The following is a 20694-nucleotide window of genomic DNA, read 5'->3' on the forward strand; positions in this document are numbered from 1 at the left end:
CTTCACAGACCCACAATGCTAACTTTTGAATCTGGAGCTAGTAGGCGCATGGGAGCTCACTGCACACTATGTTCAATGGGTAACCAGTTGGCCGGCACGTTTTATTTTAGATTTATCTATGCATGGATTTGGTAACTGTGTATCTGATAAACCCAAGCATAAAAATTACATTAAGAAGTTAATCGCTGCAGAATTTTGAACATATTCAGAAAAAAAGAAAAATTGTTCACTGTGAGGGGCAGTAGCATAATTTTAAATGGCAAGTCTCAGGAATACAAAATTTTTAGTTAATATTGAAGCTCCTGTCAAAATCTAAGAATTCAGCCACATTCATGGTACTGCCCATCATGTTAAAAGTAAATAGCAGGGTGCTCTGTAATCACATAGGTAGGGCAGACAGCCTCTGAAGGTGTGGATGGTGGGTTTGTAGCTGATTAGTGGACCCCTGAGCTGGTTCCGCAATTTTGTCTTGATTTAGCCTACAAGCACAACAGACTAGTATTGGTAATATATTTATAATTATTGGACTTTTCCAGGAACAAGTGACAACTTTACAAGCCAAGCTGGATGAAGAAGAGAGCAAAAACTTGAAGCTTCAGCAACAGCTAAATAAGATGGAGCATCATTCAGCACAGATGGAAGAGGTAGGGAGAATGCAAACTGATGGCACTGATTGTGTGGTATGTCACACATGAATCATTTATACTGGCAATAAGGTGAGTTATCATGTCCTGCAGTATCCCAATTGCAAGGGATACCGATGGGTTACCACGGCAACTGGGGGCCTACTGCAGGCCCAGATGGATGCCATCTTGGGGCTTCTAGGATGCTTTGCCGCAGGTGAAGCTTCATAGGAGACAATGATTTACACTATATACTGCAATACCTTTGTCTATAGCACAAGCGACCAAATCCCTTAAAGGGAACCTGTCACCCCCAAAATCGAAGGTGAGCTAAGCCCTCCGGCATCAGAGGCTTATCTACAGCATTCTGGAATGCTGTAGATAAGCCCCCGATGTAACCTGAAAGATGAGAAAAAGAGGTTAGATTATACTCACCTGGCCGGGCGGTCCGATCCGATGGGCGTCGCGGTCCGGTCCGGGGGCTGCCATCTTCTTACGATGACGCCATCTTCTTGTATTCACGCTGCGGCTCCGGTGCAGGCGTACGTTGTCTGCCCTGTTGAGGGCAGAGCTAAGTACTGCAGTGCACAGGCGCCAGGCCTCTCTGACCTTTCCCAGCCCCAGTGTTGCGATCGCCGTTAATAACCGCGACCGCAAAAAAAAGTCCAATTTCCCATTTAATTTCTCTCTCCTCTGATGTGATCGCACATCAGAGGAGAGAGAAATGGGGTCCCCTGATCCCCTCCCACGGTACCTCTATTGTCCCTGCATCCCCCCATGAAGTCCCCTGGCTGGTGGCATCTTCTTCTGGGAAGAAAATGGCGGGCGCATGCGCAGAACGGCCAGCCAGCACCCGGACATTTTTCCTGTTGGTTCATTTTGATCACTGTGATAGACCCTATCACAGTGATCAAAATACAAAAAAATAGTAAATCAAACTCCCCTTTATCACCCCCTTAGGTAAAAATTAAACATTTTTTTTAAATTTATTTCCATTTTTCCGTTAGGTTAGGAAGGGTGGATTGGGGTTAAAGGTTGGAGTTAGAATTGTGGGGTTCCACTGTTTAGGTACATCAGGGGTTCTCCAAACGCGACCTGGTGCCAACATTGATTCCAGCCAATTTTCCGTTCAAAAAGTCAAACCGTGCTCCCTCCCTTCTGAGCCCTGCCATGCGCCCAAACTGTGGCTTTCCCACAAATACGGGGTATTGGTGTACTCAGGAGAAAATGGACCACAAAATTTGTTGTGTAATTTCTCCTGATACCCGTGTAAAAAATTAGTTCCAAAGTAATTTTTTTGTGAGAAGGGTAAAATGTACATTTTTTTTTTTCCTTCCACATTGCTATATTTTTCTTGAAGCACCTGAAGGGTTAATAAACTTCTTGAGTGTGGTTTTGTGCACCTTGGGGGGTGCAGTTTTTTTAATGTCACTTTTGGGTCTTTTCTGTTATATTGACCCCCGAAATTCACTTCAAATGTGAGGTGGTCCCTAAAAAATGGTTTTGTAAATTTTGTTGGAAAAATGAGAAATCTCTGGTCAACTTTTAACCCTTATAACGTCCTAACAAAAAAAATTGTTTTCAAAATTATGCTGATGTAAAGTTGACATGTTATGTATTAACTATTTTATGTTACACCACTCTCTGATTTAAGGGTGCAAAAATTAAAAGTTTGAAAATTGCAAAATGTTTGCCAAATTTGTTTTTGTTTTTTTTCATAAATAAGCGCAAGTTATATGGAAGAAATTCTACCACTAACATGAAGTGCAATATGTCCCGAAAAAACATTCTCAGAATCAGTGGAATATGTTGAAGCATTCCAGAATTATAACCACATAAAGTGACAGTGGTCAGAATTGTAAAAATTGGCTTGGTCATTAACCCCTTTCTGCCATCGGATGTACTATCCCATCCATGTGACTTGGGACTTAAATCCCATGGACGGGATAGTATGTCCTACGCAATCAGCCGCGCGAACAGGGGATCACGGCCGTGTGTCAGCTAATTATCACAGCTGACACCTTGGGCGTTTTGATCGCATCGTTCCGGTGGCATACACGGGGCCGCTTGCGTGCTTCCCTGAGACCCTCAGAACAATGCGATGCGATCACTTTCTGAGGCTCTCCCTGCCTGCAAACCCCCAGATCCAAGATGGCCACGGGGTCCTGCAGGGTCCTGCAGGGAGGTGGCTTGTCAGCGATCTGACTTTATACAGTGATGTCCCACCCCTGACAAAAAGTTAAAAAAAAATATATATACTGTGTAAGAATATTTTTTTATAAAATTACTAAATAAAGAAAAAAAAAAAAATATATATATGTGTGTGTGTGTGTGTGTGTATATATATATATATATATATATATATATATATATATATATATATATATATATATATAATTTCCAATAAATACATTTCTCTATGTAAATAAAAAGAAAAAACAATAAAAGTACACATTTAGTATCGCCGCATCTGTAACGACCTGACCTATAAAACTGTCCCACTAGTTAACCCCTTCAGTGAACACCATAAAAAAAAAAAAGGCAAAAAGCAATGCTTTATCATCATACTGCCAAACAAAAAGTAGAATAACACGCAATCAAAAAGACGGATATAAATAAACTTGGTACCGCTGAAAACGTCATCTTGTCCCGCAAAAAACCCGAGCCGCCATACAGCGTCATCAGCAAAAAATAAAAAAGTTATAGCTCTCAGAATAAAGCGATGCAAAAACAATTTTTTATATAAAATAGTTATTGTATAAAAGCACCAAAACAAAAAGATATAAATGAGGTATCGCTGTAATCGTGCTAATCCAAAGAATAAAGCTGCTTTATCAATTTTACCACACATGGAACGGTATAAATGCCCCCCCCCCCACAAAGAAATTCATGAATTGCTGGTTTTTGTTCATTCTGCCTCCTTAAAATCGTAATAAAAAGCGATCAAAAAATGTCATGTGCCCGAAAATGTTACCAATACAAACGGAAAGAGATATATCTTGGTACCGTGTTAGCCAGTAGATAGAAAAATATTTAGAATTGAGAGTCCTCAGTGGTTGATACCTTTTAATGGCTAACTGAAAAGATGGTAACAAATTGCAAGCTTTCGAGACTACATACGTCTCTTCATCAGGCAAAGACTAAAACAAATTCTGAAGAATCACATATTTATGCACAACATAGTATAGGGGGGAAAAAAAAAAGGGAGAGGGAAAAAAAAAACCATGGATAAGCCAGGTGACATGAAGCAGAATTACCATGGGTGATAAACAGTTACGTCCATAAATATTGGGCCAATTCTTAGATAAGGATTGTTTTATTGTCCTGTGATTAGGGTCTGTTGTGATGACCCCATATGGTCTGATGGGCAAGTTCCTTAGTTGTAGTTGAATTTATGTATTTTTACATCAACTGTGTGACACATTCATTCCTGCATTTAGAGTGTCAAAGGTCGTCATCAGTTTATATTCCCAGACTCTCCTCTCTTTCTGCGATTTGAAGTTACCCTTTAATACAAGTAATTTCATGTTCATAATGTTATGATTTGGGAGACAGAAATGTATTGCCACAGGTAGATCATTCTTTTTTCTCTTATTGTATGGCGACGAGAGTTCATCCTTGTTCTCAGTTTCTGCCCTGTCTCCCCCACATACAGACCCCCAGTTGGACATTTAGTACAAATAATTAGGTACACCACATTAGAAGTGACGCAGCTGAATGTACCTGGTATCTTGTAGTCCTGATGTGAGTTGGGGATCTTTATCTTGTCGGTGGTCATTATAAATGGACAGGTTTTACATTTTTTCTGGTTGCAGGGAAAAGTACCTGCAGCTGTTGGAGAGGACAAGGAGCTCTTGACAATGATGCTTTTTAGATTTGGGGGCTGCCTAAAACACAGTAGTGGGGAGTCTGGAAAAATGGATTGTAATCGGGCATCTTTTTGCAGTAAAGGTTGTAATTTCCGTGCAGCTCCCCTTAGCGCCTCCAGATTTGGATTGTAGGTAACTACTAGAGGTACCCGGTTATTTTCTTCTTTAGTTTTGTAATGTAGCAGGTGATTCCTTGTTATTCTGGTGGCTCTTGTGATCTGATTTTCAATTGTTCTTGGATGGTAGCCCTGATTCAAAAAGGTCTTTCTGAGGCGACCCAGGTGTTCATCTCTATCCATTGGGTTGGAACATATACGATTGTATCTGATGGCTTGGCTGTAGACAATGGAGTTTTTTGTGTTTTGGATGGAAACTGTCCCATTTAAGGTATGTTGGACGGTCGATTGGCTTCTGATACAGTGATGTCTCTATTTTATTGTTCTGCAGCTTAATGATGGTGTCCAGAAAGTTAATTTCAGTGCATGAGTAGTTGAGTGTCAAGTTGATGGTGGGATGAAATTGATTAAACTGTTCATGGAACATCTTTAGCTGTGGCTCAGACTCCGTCAAGATGATTAAAATGTCATCAATGTAGCGGTAGTACGCCAGAGGCCTGATGGGACATGAGGACAAAAAGTCGCTTTCAAGCTTGGCCATGAACAGATTTGCATACTGTGGGTCCATTTTACTTCCCATTGCTGTGCCAGTCTCCTGTAGATAGATCTTCTTGTCAAACTCAAAGTAATTGTGGGTGAGGATGAATTTTATAAGTTTCACCACAGAATTTGCATCAGTCCCTGTGTTTTCCAGGAAGAATTTGCAGGCATTTAATCCATCCTGGTGTGGGATATTGGAGTACAAAGATTCCACATCCATGGTGGCCAGGATGGTTCCTTCTGGTAGAGGACCTATTGCTGATAGTTTATTCAGTAGGTCAGGTGTGTCCTTTACCAAGGGTTTAAGAACACCCTCTACCCATCCAGATACCTGCTCAGTAAGGGTGCCCACACATAATACAAACGTCAACTCGTCCCGCAAAAAACAAGACCTCACATGACTCTGTGGGCCATAGTATTGAAAAATATAGTGATGCAAAAACTTTTTTTTTGCAATAAAAAGCGTCTTTTAGTGTGTGACAGCTGCCAAACATAAAAACCTGCTATAAATAGTAAATCAAACCCCCCATTATCACAGCCTTAGTTAGGGAAAAATAATAAAATTAATAAAAAAATATTTATTTCAATTTTCCCATTAGGGTTGGGGCTAAAGTTAGGGTTGGGGTTAGGGATTGGATTACGGTTGGGGTTAGGGTTGGGATTAGTGTTAGGGGTGTGTCAGGATTAGGGGTGTGTTTAGGGTTGGGATTAGGGTTAGGGGTGTGTTTTGGTTAGGGGTGTGTTGGGGTTAAGGGTGTCGTTAGGGTTGGGACTAGGGTTAGGGGTGTGTTGGGGTTAGGGTTGGGGGTTTCCACTGTTTAGGCACATCATTAGGCTCTCCAAACAAGACATCGCGTCCGATCTCAATTCCAGCCAATTCTGCATTGAAAAAGTAAAATGGAGCTCCTTCTCTTCCGAGCTCTGCTGTGCGCCCAAACATTGGTTTACCCCCACATATGGGGTATCGGCGTACTTGGGACAAATGGGACAACAACTTTTGGGGGCTAAAAAATCATTTTTGCTGGAAAAAAATTATTTTTTATTTTCACGGCTCTGCGTTCTAAACTTTAGTGAAACACTTGGGAGTTCAAAGTTCTCACAACACATCTAGATAAGTTCCCTGGGGGTCTAGTTTCCAATATCGGGTCCCTTGTCGGGGGTTTATACTGTTTAGGTACATCAGTGGCTCTGCAAACGCAACATGATGCCCGCAGACCATTCCATCAAAGTCTGCATTCCAAAACGGCGCTCCTTCCGAACTCTGCCATGCGCCCAAACGGTGGTTCCCCCCACATGGGGTATCAGCGTACTCAGGACAAATTGCACAACAACCTTTGGGGTCCAATTTGTCCTGTTACCCTTGGTGAAATATAACAAATTGGATCTGAGGTAAATTTTTTGTGAAAAAAAAAGTTAAATGTTGTTTGTTTTTTTTGTTTTTTTAAACATTCCAAAAATTACTGTGAAGCACCTGAAGGGTTAATAAACTTCTTGAATGTGGTTAGAATGGTGTCACTTTTGGGAATTTTCTATCATATAGACCCCTCAAAGTGGCTTCAAATGTGATGTGGTCCGTAAAAAAAAAATGGTGTTGTAAAAATGAGAAATCGCTGATCAGCTTTTAACCCTTATAACTGTTATGATCTGGTGACTTTGGAGCCGCATGAGACTTTCTCAGGAGAAGTGGAATCTATACTGACCGCAAACCCTGAACTAACACCGCAACTAGAAGTAGCCGTGGGGTGTGCCTAACAAAACCCTAGACACCTCGACACAGCTGGAGGACTAAATACCCCTATAGATAGAAATAGGAATACTAACTTGCCTCAGAGCAGAACCCCAAAGGATAGGCAGCCCCCCACAAATATTGACTGTGAATAGGAGAGGAAAGACACACACATGCAGAAAACAGATTTCAGCAAAAGAGGCCACTCTAGTTAAACAGGGAAAGATAGGACAGAATACTAAGCGGTCAGTATTAAAACTCTAAAAATATCCACAGCAGAAAATACAAAAAGTTCTACAATCTAACTAAAGACATGGAATGTATATCTGCAACTCCTGAGAATCCAACAAGACTGAGAAAATACTGATACAATCTAAGCTGGACAAAAAAACACTGAATAGCACTAAATTGTTAAGCACACAGCATGTGTGCCACAAAATCCAGACACTTATCTTTGCAGATTTGGCAGGAAGGCAGAAGGAACCAGGCAAGGACAAAACCTCCAAAAACAATGGACAACTGGCAAGGACTAATGAATCCTGCAAGCCTAAATACCCCAGTCAGAACTGCAATTAGCAGAAACACCTGACCAGGACTGCAACTCAGGGACAACTGCATTACCACCTACAACCACCGGAGGGAGTCCAAAAGCAGAATTCACAACAGTACCCCCCCCCCCTTGAGGAGGGGTCACCGAACCCTCACCAGAGCCCCCAGGCCGATCAGGACGAGCCAGATGAAAAGCATGAACCAAATCAGCAGCATGGACATCAGAGGCAAAAAACCAAGAATTATCCTCCTGGCCATAACCCTTCCATTTGACAAGATACTGACGCCTCCGCCTTGAAAAACGAGAATCCAAAATCTTCTCAACCACATGCTCCAACTCCCCATCAACCAACACAGGGGCCGGAGGATCAACAGAGGGAACAACGGGTACCACATATTTCCGCAATAAAGATCTGTGGAAGACATTATGGATAGCAAAAGAGGCCGGAAGCGCCAATCGAAAAGACACCGGATTAATAATCAGAAATCCCATAAGGACCAATAAACCGAGGCTTAAACTTAGGAAAAGAAACTTACATAGGAACATGACTGGAAGACAACCAGACCTGATCCCCAACACGAAGCCGGGAACCAACACCCCGACGACGGTTAGCAAAACGTTGAGCCTTCTCCTGAGAAAACACCAAATTGTCTACCACATGAGTCCAAATCTGCTGCAACCTGTCAACCACAGAATCCACACCAGGACAGTCAGAAGGCTCAACCTGCCCAGAAGAAAAACGAGGATGAAAACCAAAATTACAAAAAAAAAAAAAAAAGGCGAAACCAAAGTAGCCGAACTAGCCCGATTATTAAGGGCAAACTCGGCCAATGGCAAAAAGGCCACCCAATCATCCTGATCAGCAGACACAAAGCATCTCAAATAAGTCTCCAAGGTCTGATTAGTTCGCTCGGTTTGGCCATTTGTCTGAGGATGAAATGCAGAGGAAAAAGATAAATCAATGCCCAGCCTAGCACAAAAGGCTCGCCAAAACCTAGAAACAAACTGGGAACCTCTGTCAGACACAATATTCTCCGGAATACCATGCAAACGAACCACATGCTGGAAAAACAACGAAACCAAATCTGAGGAGGAAGGCAATTTAGGCAAAGACACCAAATGAACCATCTTAGAAAACCGGTCACAAACAACCCAGATAACCGACATCTTCTGGGAAACCGGAAGATCAGAAATAAAATCCATAGAAATATGCGTTCAAGGCCTCTCAGGGAACGGCAAAAGCAACCCACTAGCACGGGAACAACAAGGCTTGGCCCGCGCACAAGTCCCACAGGACTGCACAAAAGAACGCACATCACGTGATCAAGAAGGCCACCAAAAGGACCTACCAACCACGTCTCTGGTACCAAAAATACCTGGATGACCAGCCAACACAGAACAATGAACCTCAGAAATCACTGGACTAGTCCATCTGTCAGGAACAAACAGTTTCCCCACTGGACAGCGGTCAGGTCTGTCAGCCTGAAATTCCTGAAGAACCCGTCGTAAATGAGGGGAAATGGCAGAAAGAACCACCCCTTCTTTCAAAATACCGACCGGTTCAAGGACCTCAGGAGAATCAGGCAAAAAGCTCCTAGAAAGGGCATCAGCCTTAATATTCTTAGAACCCGGAAGATACGAGATCACAAAATCAAAACGGGAAAAAAAACAAAGACCATCGAGCCTGACTAGGATTCAACCGTTTGGCAGACTCGAGGTAAATCAGATTCTTATGATCGGTCAAGACCACAATACGGTGCTTAGCTCCCTCAAGCCAATGTCGCCACTCCTCAAACGCCCACTTCATAGCTAACAACTCCCAATTGCCGACGACATAATTGCGTTCAGCAGGCGAAAATTTACGGGAAAAGAAGGCACACGGTTTCATCAAGGAACCAGCAGGATCCCTCTGAGACAAAACGGCCCCTGCCCCAATCTCAGAAGCGTCAACCTCAACCTGAAACGGAAGAGAAACATCAGGCTGACGCAACACCGGAGCAGAAGTAAATCGACGTTTAAGCTTCTGAAAGGCAGAGACAGCCGCAGAGGACCAATTCGCCACATCAGCGCCTTTCTTAGTCAAATCGGTCAAGGGTTTAACCACGCTGGAAAAGTTAGCAATGAAACGGCGATAAAAATTTGCAAAACCCAAAAATTTCTGAAGGCTCTTTACGGACGTGGGTTGAATCCAATCATGAATGGCCTGAACCTTAACCGGGTCCATCTCAATAGATGGAGAAAAAATAAAACCCAAGAAAGAAACCTTCTGCACCCCAAAGAGACACTTAGACCCCTTCACAAACAAAGCATTGTCACGAAGGATCTGAAACACCATCCTGACCTGCTCCACATGAGACTCCCAATCATCAGAAAAAATCAAAATATCGTCCACATATACAATCAAGAATTTATCAATAAGTCCGGAAGATATCATGCATGAAAGATTGAAAAACAGATGGAGCATTAGTGAGCCCGAACGGCATCACAAGGTATTCAAAATGGCCTTCGGTCGTATTGAACGCAGGTTTCCATTCATCACCCTGCTTAATACGAACAAGATTATAAGCCCCCCGAAGGTCAATCTTTGTAAACCAACTAGCCCCCTTAATCCCGGCAAACAAATTGGAAAGCAAGGGTAAAGGGTATTGAAATTTGACCGTGATCTTATTCAAGAGGCGATAATCAATACAGGGTCTCAAGGAGCCATCCTTCTTGGCAACAAAAAAACCTGCTCCCATCGGTGAAGAAGATGGCCGAATATGCCCTTTCTCCAAAGACTCCTTAACATAACTCCGCATAGCGCTATGTTCAGGCACAGACAGGTTGAAAAGTCGGCCCTTAGGAAACTTACAGCCTGGAATCAAATCAATAGCACAATCGCAGTCCCTGTGTGGTGGAAGAGAACTGGACTTGGGCTCATCGAATACATCCTGAAAATCAGACAAAAACTCTGGAATTTCGGAAGAGGAAGAAGAGGAGATGGACATTAAAGGAACCTCATTATGAACCCCCTGACAACCCCAACTAGTCACAGACATAGACTTCCAATCCAACACAGGATTATGTACCTGCAACCACGGAAAACCCAGCACGATAGCATCATGCAAATTATGCAACACCAGAAATCGACAATCTTCCTGATGGGCTGGCGCCATGCGCATGGTCACCTGAGTCCAAAACTGGGGCTTATTTTTAGCCAAAGGTGTAGCATCAATGCCCCTTAAAGGAATAAGGTTCTGCAAAGGCTGCAAGGGAAAACCACAACGCCTGGCAAACTCAAAGTCCATTAAGTTCAAAGCGGCGCCTGAATCCACAAACGCCATGACAGAAACTGATGACAATGAGCAGATCAGGGACACAGATAACAGAAATTTAGGTTGTACAGTACTGATGGTAAATGAACTAGCGATCTTCTTTGTCCGCTTAGGGCAGACTGAAATGACATGAGAAGCGTCGCCACAACAATAATAACACAACTTATTTTGACGTCTGAATCCTTGTTGTTCTGTTCTAGACAGAATCCTATCACACTGCATTGGCTCAGGACTCTGCTCTGAGGACAACGCCACAGTACGCATAGTTCTGCGCTCCCGCAAGCGCCGATCAATCTGAATGGCCAGAGACATAGAATCACTCAGACCGACAGGCGTGGGAAACCCCACCATAACATCTTTAACGGATTCAGAAAGACCCTTTCTGAAAATTGCCGCCAAAGCATCATCATTCCATTTAGTCAACACAGACCATTTTCTAAATTTCTGACAATACAATTCTGCCGCCTCTTGGCCCTGAGACAGAACCAACAAGGTCTTCTCCGCTTGATCCACAGAATTAGGTTCATCATACAATAGTCCTAAAGCCTGCAAAAAGGAATCTACATTAAGCAAAGCAGGACTCCCAGATTCCAGAGAAAATGCCCAATCCTGTGGATCGCCACGCAGCAGGAAAATAACGATTTTAACCTGCTGAATGGAATCACCAGAGGATCGAGGTCTCAAAGCAAAAAACAGTTTACAGTTGTTTTTAAAACTCAGAAATTTAGACCTGTCACCAAAAAACAAATCAGGAGTAGGAATCTTCGGCTCCAAAACAGGAGTCTGAACAATATAATCAGAAATTCCCTGCACCCTAGCAGCAAGCTGGTCTACACGAGAAGCTAATTCATGAACATCCATGCTAACACAAGACTCCTCAGCCACCCAGAGAAAAAGAGGGAAGAACAGGCAAAGCACACTACAGAAAAAAAAAAATGACTCAACACCTTTTTTCCCTTCTTCTGAGATGCATTTAACTCCTTATTGGCCAGTTGTACTGTTATGATCCGGTGACTTTGGAGCCGCATGAGACTTTCTCAAGAGAAGTGGAATCTATACTGACCGCAAACCCTGAACTAACACCGCAACTAGAAGTAGCCGTGGGGTGTGCCTAACAAAACCCTAGACACCTCGACACAGCCGGAGGACTAAATACCCCTATAGATAGAAATAGGAATACTAACTTGCCTCAGAGCAGAACCCCAAAGGGTAGGCAGCCCCCCACAAATATTGACTGTGAATAGGAGAGGAAAGACACACACAGGCAGAAAACAGATTTCAGCAAAAGAGGCCACTCTAGCTAAACAGGGAAAGATAGGACAGAATACTAAGCGGTCAGTATTAAAACTCTAAAAATATCCACAGCAGAAAATACAAAAAGTTCTACAATCTAACTAAAGACATGGAATGTATATCTGCAACTCCTGAGAATCCAACAAGACTGAGAAAATACTGATACAATCTAAGCTGGACAAAAAGACACTGAATAGCACTAAATTGTTAAGCACACAGCATGTGTTCCACAAAAACCAGACACTTATCTTTGCAGATTTGGCAGGAAGGCAGAAGGAACCAGGCAAGGACAAAACCTCCAAAAACAATGGACAACTGGCAAGGACTAATGAATCCTGCAAGCCAATACCCCAGTCAGAACTGCAATTAGCAGAAACACCTGACCAGGACTGCAACTCAGGGACAACTGCATTACCACCTACAACCACCGGAGGGAGCGCAAAAGCAGAATTCACAATAACTCCCTAACAAAAAAAAAAAAATTTGGTTCCAAAATTGTGCTCATGTAAAGTAGACATGTGGGAAATGTTACTTATTAAGTATTTTGTGTCGCATATCTGTGATTTAAGGGCATAAAAATTCAAAGTTGGAAAATAGCTACATTTTTGCCAAATCTCCGTTTTGTTTTTTTTTCCACAAATAAACGCAAGTCATATCAAAGAAATTTTACCACTAACGTGAAGTAAAATATGTCATGAGAAAACAATGTCCGAATCAGTGGGATCCAAGCAAGCGTTCCAGAGTTATAACCTCCTAAAGGGACAGTGGTCAGAACTTTAAAAATTAGCCCGGTCATTAGCGTGCAAACCACCCTCGGGGGTTAAGGGGTTAAGTACCAAATTGGCTGTCACTAAGGGGTTAAATTACTTGTTTTGTTTTTTATGCCATATTTATGTCCTTACAGCTCTTTACTTCAGAAAAAGCCACCTGGAGCTCAAAGCAACAGGAGCTTCTTGAACAAATGAATGGTTTTGAAAAACAGAGACAAGAGTTTAAGAGCAATGAGGACGGTAAGTTGTTGTCTACTGTAGGTTTTGGGTAGATCTTCAGGTAGCCACTTCTTTTTACAATAGCCACTTTTTAGTTTTCAGTCATCATGGCATACATTCTTAGAATGTAACTTTGTAATGTTTACCAGGTAACAGTATGAAACACAAATGATTTCTTTCCCATCACTGTGCAAGCACTTGAGACCTTATGACATTTATTGTTGTCATTTATTCTTTACTGAGTCGATTCTTTTTTTAGTATTAAAAAGCGAGGTCCATGACCTGCGAGTGGTTCTTCAGTCTGCAGACCGCGAGCTTCGTGCTGTGAAGATGGAGTACAGTCTGTTCAAGGAAAAGCAAGAGAAAGAGATGAGCCATCTGTCTGACCGACACATCAATGTCCAGCTGCAACTGGATAATGTCAGGTATTACCTAGTGAATCGGAGTGGCACATAAGTACTATAGGACTTTCTCCTAGTCTAACACCTTGTATCATTGAACAGTCATACCACCCAACTTTGAATCATAAGAGAGACCCAACGTGGTGTGTATTGTACTCTGCGGTAATTTTTTTTTACACTAAGCCAGGCCACACAGAAATATTCTTCCTAGTGAAAACCATTAGTGTTCCCACACAGTGCCAAACCTCTTTATAGTGCCCCTTACGCATTGTATAATTCCCCCACATGCAGCATAATGAAACCTTATAAGGTCCCTGCAGTGCCCACTACAAACAGTATAATAATGTCCCCATAATGTATTCCCCGCACACAGTATAAGAATGTCCCCATAATATAATCCCCCCCCACTCACAGTAGAATCTCGACACACACACTATGATTCGCGCCACACATAGTTCTGCCTCGCCAACGCACGTGCCCACAGCTTACCATTGTCCTGTTCCTCATCCCAGTTGCCTAGTCTCGTGACCTGAGAATGTAATGAAACCCATAGGACCTGGCAGGACATGAACTGAACAGTGCATAAAGTACCTGTCGGCACCTTGCTCCACTATTGTCACCTGTATCTGTGCCCTCAGGTCACAGATAAAACAGAACCCCGACCTCGTGGGACCGCTCCCTCAATTTGTGACATTCCCGCTGGATCTGGGACAGTTGGGTTATGCAGAACAGTGATAGTCTAATATTACAATGTTCACATGATGCATTTTTGCTGCTTTTTTAGGCAAATTAAAGCGAGCCTGTCAGCAGTTTTGGTCGATATAAAATACGGCCACTGCCTTTCAAGGCTTATCTACAGCATTCTATAATACTGTAGATAAGTCCCTGGTTCCTCCTGAAAGATGAGAAAAATAAGTTTTATTATACTCACCCAAGGAGGGGGGGGCGGTCCGGTCCGATGGATGTTGCAGGTCCGAGGCCTTCCTCCTTCTTGTGATACCGCCCTCCTGGTTGCCTCATCGCTCGACGGCGTCACGCTCCTGCGCATGCGTACTTATCTGCCTTGCGGAGGGCAGACCAAAGTACTGCAGTGCGCAGGCGCCGGGAAAGTTCAGAGCGGACCAGCGCCTGTGCACTGCAGTACTTTACTCCTCACTCAACAGGGCAGATAAGAACTCCTGCGCAGGAGTGCAATGACGGGGAGCGATGAAGCAACAGGAGGGTGGCATCGCAAGAAGGTGGGTGAGTATAATAAAACTTATTTTTCTTTATCTTTTAGGATGGACCGGGGCTTATCTACAGCATTATAGAAAACTGCTGACAAGTTCCCTGCTTTTTACAGTACCAGCAAAAGCTATGAGATTTCAGAAATCTCATGCACACACGTTGTTGTTTTTTTTTCCCTGACTGAATTTCAAAACTGCTGCGTTTTTGCAAACTGCAGCATGTCTTTTTTTTTCAGCGTTTTTTCACCCATACAGAGCAATGAGTGTGAAAAAGCAGTAAAAATGCAGCAAAAAACATTGTCATCAGTTTCTGCAGCTTTTTTAGTGAAAAACGCTGTGAAACCCATTTATTTTTGTGACTTTTCTCAAGTTTAAATCAAAATGTCTTGTGTCCTCCCTCACATGAAAATGGCTGTTAAGATTAGTACAGTTTAATTAAATTAGTGATATGTGTAAAACTAAACATGGCCTGACCAATACCTGACAAACTTGATGACCCTGACCAATGTGTGAAGTAAACAGTGCCCAACCTACAAAATGCTCTGCCATTGTCTTAGGTAAACTATTCCTGACCAATTCAACTCCCCACGCTGCTGTTGCATTTTGTAATTATATATTTTTTCATGAACTTTTTTGTTCACAATAGTCAATATCTTTTTGCACTAAATAATTTGATCAATTTGCCCTTTTTTTCCAAAAATGTTTTATGGTTTCACATATGTGTTGCATTGGTGGCCTAATACCTTGCATTGTTCATGCTTGCATAGTGTCTAAGGGAAGTTGAACTTTATGATCCTGAAGAAAGTCTACCAAGAGATCTGGCTTTGGCTGCAGGAAAGAAAGCAGCAAAAAAAGCAATTTTTGAACATACCCGTCACAAGGTGACGCTTACTCCAAAGATTAACTATAGCCATTTAGTCTGCAGACATTTACTGAATTTGTTGCAATTGGGTAGCAAAAATTCATATAAATAGTCTCATGCATTTTATATTAATGAAGATCATTTTTTCCAAAAACACTAGGTTGGAACATGAGACTTTATTGGAGGAGAAGCGATCCCTCCAAGATGCATATGACAACTTAGAGGAAGTGATGAAATTTGAGATTGACCAACTGAAGCAGGAGCTCTCTGATTGGAAGAGAGAGAATGAAACACTGAAAGCTGAACTTGGCGTAAGATCATTTGTTTTATATCCGGATCTTGCATTTTTTTTATATCAACTTACATTATCCTGGTACGTATTGCAATCCACTCAGAGAATATATGAAGAACTCTGCTGTGCATGTTCTAGGAGCTGAAGTTCTTCTCCAGTGCCTCTCACAATGCTGTAAGGCAACAGGCTTTCTGCAAAAATTCTAAAGGCTGATTTATTGGTATATGGTTCCTTTAGCTGCAGTCCCCCAATAGTGACCACTAGAAGCTACAGAAAACCTTACCCAACTAAGGCTACGTTCACATTAGCGTTGTGCGGCGCAGCGTCGGGCGACGCATGCGTCATGCGCCCCTATATTTAACATGGGGGGCAAATGGACATGCGTTGTCTTGTGTTTTGTGACGCATGCGTAATTTTGGCGCAACTGTCAGGGCGCAGAGGACGCTGCATGATGCAGTTTTTTCTGCACCAAAAATCATGCAAAAAATGAACGCATGCGTCACAAAACGCTGTGTTGTGCATGCGTTTTGCGTGCGTTGTGTCGCCGACGCTGCGCCGCACAACACAAATGTGAACGTAGCCTAACCTGTCTGCGATGAAGACCAAACAAGCCAAAGATGTTTCCCCTTCAGATAATGCTCACCCTTTCCTGACAATGTTGTTCAGCATTTGTTTGAAGAGCAGAAAGCATAGGTTTCTGTTGTCTTTTTAAAGGGGCTTTCCGGGCTTTAGTCAAAATTCTGCAGTCACCTTGTGATTGTAGATTACCGAATAATGTTGGTGTGCAATGAGTACACTGTTACAAATCCTTTATAATCCCATGGGAAGGTGTCTGAACAGTCAGGCTTTGTTCTGCTCTGCCCTTCTCTACGCTGTGGTTGGCTGACAAAAGGTAAGGTATTCTAGAGACAGGACAACACCATCCCGATTGGGTACACCTTGTCGCGGTGAGATTACTTTTATGCTTTTTTTTTTTTTTTTAATCAAAATACTTTTAACGAAGTACTCCATGTTATTTACTATTTATTTACTATATGATAAATGCTGAATCTGTTTTTCTTTGGTTTTGTTTATGTTAAAGTTGACAATTTTGGTGTTGACTATCCGCTATAAAACACTGCTGACATAAAAATAAAGTAGTATGGCCGTTTATAATAGATTATGAATTGAATTGGTTCACTGTAAGCACTTTTTACATGGCATGAAACTCAGGGAAAAAAAAATATTTTTTATTTAACAGAATCTACTGCAGCTTTTAGAAACTGAAAAGGAGCACAGACAAACCCTGAAATGTCAGCTAGAGGAGGATAAGGAGAACAAGTCAAAGTATGTGACACAGTAGAAATAATGTAGTCAAATCTAATGTATCTGGAGCTGCAGAATTATAACTTTAGATGACTATTTGCAGGGAGCTGGTGAAGGTTCTGGAGGAGAATGTGAATCTAAAGAAACAATGTTCTGAGCTTCTGACAAAGTGTGAACTGCAGGTAATGTGTGAATCAGACAACTATGAACATATCGTACATATCTTTTGAAAAAAACTTTTAGGCTATGTGCACACGTTCAGGATTTTTAGCGTTTTTTCGGCTGTTTTCCGAAAAAAAAAAAAAAAAAACAGTAAAAGAGCTTACATAAGCATCCCATAATTTTTAATGCATTCCGCATTTTTTGTGCACATGCTGCGTTTTTTTCCGCGGCGGAATCGCATTCCGGAAAAAAACACAGTACGTTCATTCTTTGTGCGGAATCAAGGGGATTCAGCACACATAGGAATGTATTGATCAGCTTACTTTCCGCATGGGGCTATGCCCACCATGCAGGTAAGCGGATCATGTGCGGTTGGTACCCAGGGTGGAGGAGAGGAGATTCCTCCAGGCCCTGGGAACCATGTAATTGTAAAAAAAATGTAAGCAAAAAATCGTGATTCTCACTTTCCGGCGTCCCCCGCAGCTTCCCGTTCCCAGTAATGCCTTGCGAAAATGTCCTGTGATGACGTAGCGGTCTCGCGAGACCGCTATGTCATCTGGGGTCATTGCAGCGAGGCATTACTGGAAACTGACGGAGCGGAAGGCTGCGGGGGACGCCGGAAGGTGAGAATATCACAATTTTTTTTATTATTATTATTTTTAACAGAACTTTTTACTATTGATGAGTAAAAAATTGGTCACACTTGTCAAACGCTATGTTTGACAAGTGTGACCAACCTGTCAATCAGTTTCCCAAGTGATGCTACAGATCGCTTGGAAAACGCTAGCATTCTGCAAGCTAATTATGCTAGTGTTTAGCGGGAATACGCATGCCAATTCTGCATGCGATATACCCGCGGAAGGGATGCAGAATTGCACTTAGTCTTAATGTATACTATTCAATTACAATAGATTAAATACAATGTTACTCATTTCAGGTTGTCAATCTCCAGACATTAGAACTTGGCTTAATCTCTTCCAAAGAAACCATCCATGAACTGGAGAAAAAATGTTCCTCAGATAAGGTATGTTATGCCAAAACGCCACCAAAAATATAGTTTTCCTATGAAAACGTTTAAAGAGCATTTACACTGCCAGATAATCGGCAACTTTTTACTATCGCCTTGCCACGTAAACAGGTTGCTAATCACCTAATAAACATGCAAAACACTTGTTCATCAGATGAAATAATCTTTAAAGCAACACAATTGTCGTTCTCATTTGTTCATTGTCCTGTGTAAACAGGACTCGCACTGCTGAGAATAATGGCAGCCTATGTGCACTGAGCAATCTAATATGGATCGCTGAACATGCATTGTTTACTTTAGTCTGCTTGTGTAAGGAGGAAATCAATTGACTGCCGAACTGTATTTTGCTGCTGGTCGGTCTGTGTAAACTGGCCCTTAGGCTTTGTTCACACCTTCCATAAATAGAACACACTTTTAAATGGTTGTTTGGTAAGAGCATGGCTCGGTTAGCTGCTTTTACCCATCTCCTCCATCAGCGTTTTGCAAGTCGGCTTTGAGTTGGAGGGCAGATTGTTTATTTAAAGTCTGGTTGCCATAAAGGTCTAAGGGGTAAGGTTTCTCCTTGTGGAGAGTGACATACCAGCTCTGGCTTGTCAAGGTAAGGAGGCTTATTCGCCGTGCAATGCTCCTCTGGGAAATTTAATATGCAAATTGCCTCTTCAGGGAAAGACTACTTGAACTCTACAGCGCCCCCTGTTGGAAGTAGCGATCCTACAAGTCACAACCAACAAGTCGTGCAATCTGACTTAGTATAAAAGCCAAATCAGTATCTCAATTCGCAGACACAGTGTTTTGGGCTATTGGCCTTCGTCAGTGCGAAGCATGAGAACGGATTTGGCTAGGTGAGAGGCTCTGGACTGAGGTCTAAGGGGTAAGGTTTCTCCTTGTGGAGAGTGACATACCAGCTCAGGCAGGTGGCGCTATAGAGCTCAAGTCCTCTTGGTTGCCATAAATGCATAGATTAGGGCTACATGACAGATTTGGTCTCAGATCATCACGTGTACCTCTGAAGAGCAAACTGCAAGGGGCAGCATGCATTTCACTGGCACTCAGTTTACACTGCACACTGTGATGGAAAAAACAATGCGATCTTGTTGTGCCGATGATTTCCATGGTAACCTCGGGCCACAAGATGGTCGCAGGGTCGTTCAGGGAAGGTGACCTGTTAGCACCTGCTAAGAGCAGGAGCTGGCATGTCTCCTCCCTGCCTGTCAGACGCTGCTATGATGCCCTGCAGTGCAGAAACATTGCAGAGTATCAGATCAGCGATCTGTCAGTGTAAGGATAATGTAAAACAATTATTAAAATTTTAAAATATATTTTGTTAAAACTCCCAAAATAAAGGAACAAAAAAGAAAAAATAATAATCCAATACATTTTATTTATGTAAAAAAACTAAACAAAAAAGTATGCATATTTGGTATTGCTGTGTCCAGAACGACCCGACCTATAAAACTGGTACACTAACTAACCCCTTCAGTGAACACCGTATGAAAAAAACAAATACTGAAAAACAAGGCATAAAACTATGCTTTATCATCATACCGTCGATCAAAAAGACGAATGTAAATAACAATGGTACCGCTGTAAATGTCATCTTGTCTCGCATAAAACATGCCGCCATACAACTCCGTTGGCAGAAAAATAGTAAGTTATAGCTCTCAGAATAAAGCAATGCAAAAATATTTTTTTTCTACAAAAGTTTGTGTAAAAGCGCCAAAACCTAAAATATAAATCTGGTATTGCTGCAATCGTACTGACCTGAAGAAAAGTTGTGTAATCACTAATATATAAATAAAACCAATTAATCACCTGCTGTTGATTTGTTCATTCTGCCTCCCAAAGATCGTAGTAAGACTAGGCTCACATTTATCCTCTGTGCTGAATGCTTACACCACGGTTTCTATGTAATTCTCTGAAATACGTGATTCAGACTGAATCCCCGGCAGACTATTCCCAATAATGATGCAGATGGAAGCACTCTGGACGCTAAAGGACCTGTGATCCGGCGGTGTTTGTCTTTTTATTCTAGCATAAAAGCGCAGTCGACCACAGTTTTGTGCACTTCTGAAAAGGACACCGCTGAACAGAGTCCAGAGTAACTCTGCTGCCTCAATATAGTGAATGGATCCTTCGGGGTTTCATCTGTTGCGTCACACAGAGATTTATATGGAAACCCCAAAGTAAGTGCTCAGCATAGAGCGCCGGACAAATGTGAACCCAAACGTTATATAAATTGTTCCCCAAAAAGCTTCAACTCAATCCACAGAAAAAGCAAGTCCCCCACTCAGGTCTGTCATCTGTTAACGGAACTATAGGGGGCTTTCACGTTGCTGGTGCTACATAGGCTTGCACCAGTGACCCCATTCTGTCACATCTCCTTCAGTCCCTTTCCCCTG

General features: G+C 42.2%; 1 protein-coding gene across 1 annotated transcript in view; it reads left to right on the forward strand.

Annotated features, from left to right (window-relative positions):
* The window catches only part of KIF15 (kinesin family member 15), a 169351-nt gene that overhangs the window by 116450 nt on the left and 32207 nt on the right, over window positions 1–20694 (forward strand). The window contains exons 18-24 of the mRNA XM_077269093.1: window positions 537–644; window positions 12936–13041; window positions 13280–13445; window positions 15670–15820; window positions 17042–17127; window positions 17210–17288; window positions 18206–18292. Of these exons, the coding sequence (XP_077125208.1) occupies window positions 537–644; window positions 12936–13041; window positions 13280–13445; window positions 15670–15820; window positions 17042–17127; window positions 17210–17288; window positions 18206–18292 (783 nt within the window). The remainder of the gene's footprint in view (window positions 1–536; window positions 645–12935; window positions 13042–13279; window positions 13446–15669; window positions 15821–17041; window positions 17128–17209; window positions 17289–18205; window positions 18293–20694) is intronic.

This window comes from Ranitomeya variabilis, chromosome 6 (genome assembly GCF_051348905.1).
Source record: "Ranitomeya variabilis isolate aRanVar5 chromosome 6, aRanVar5.hap1, whole genome shotgun sequence".
NCBI classification, from domain to species: domain Eukaryota; kingdom Metazoa; phylum Chordata; class Amphibia; order Anura; family Dendrobatidae; genus Ranitomeya; species Ranitomeya variabilis.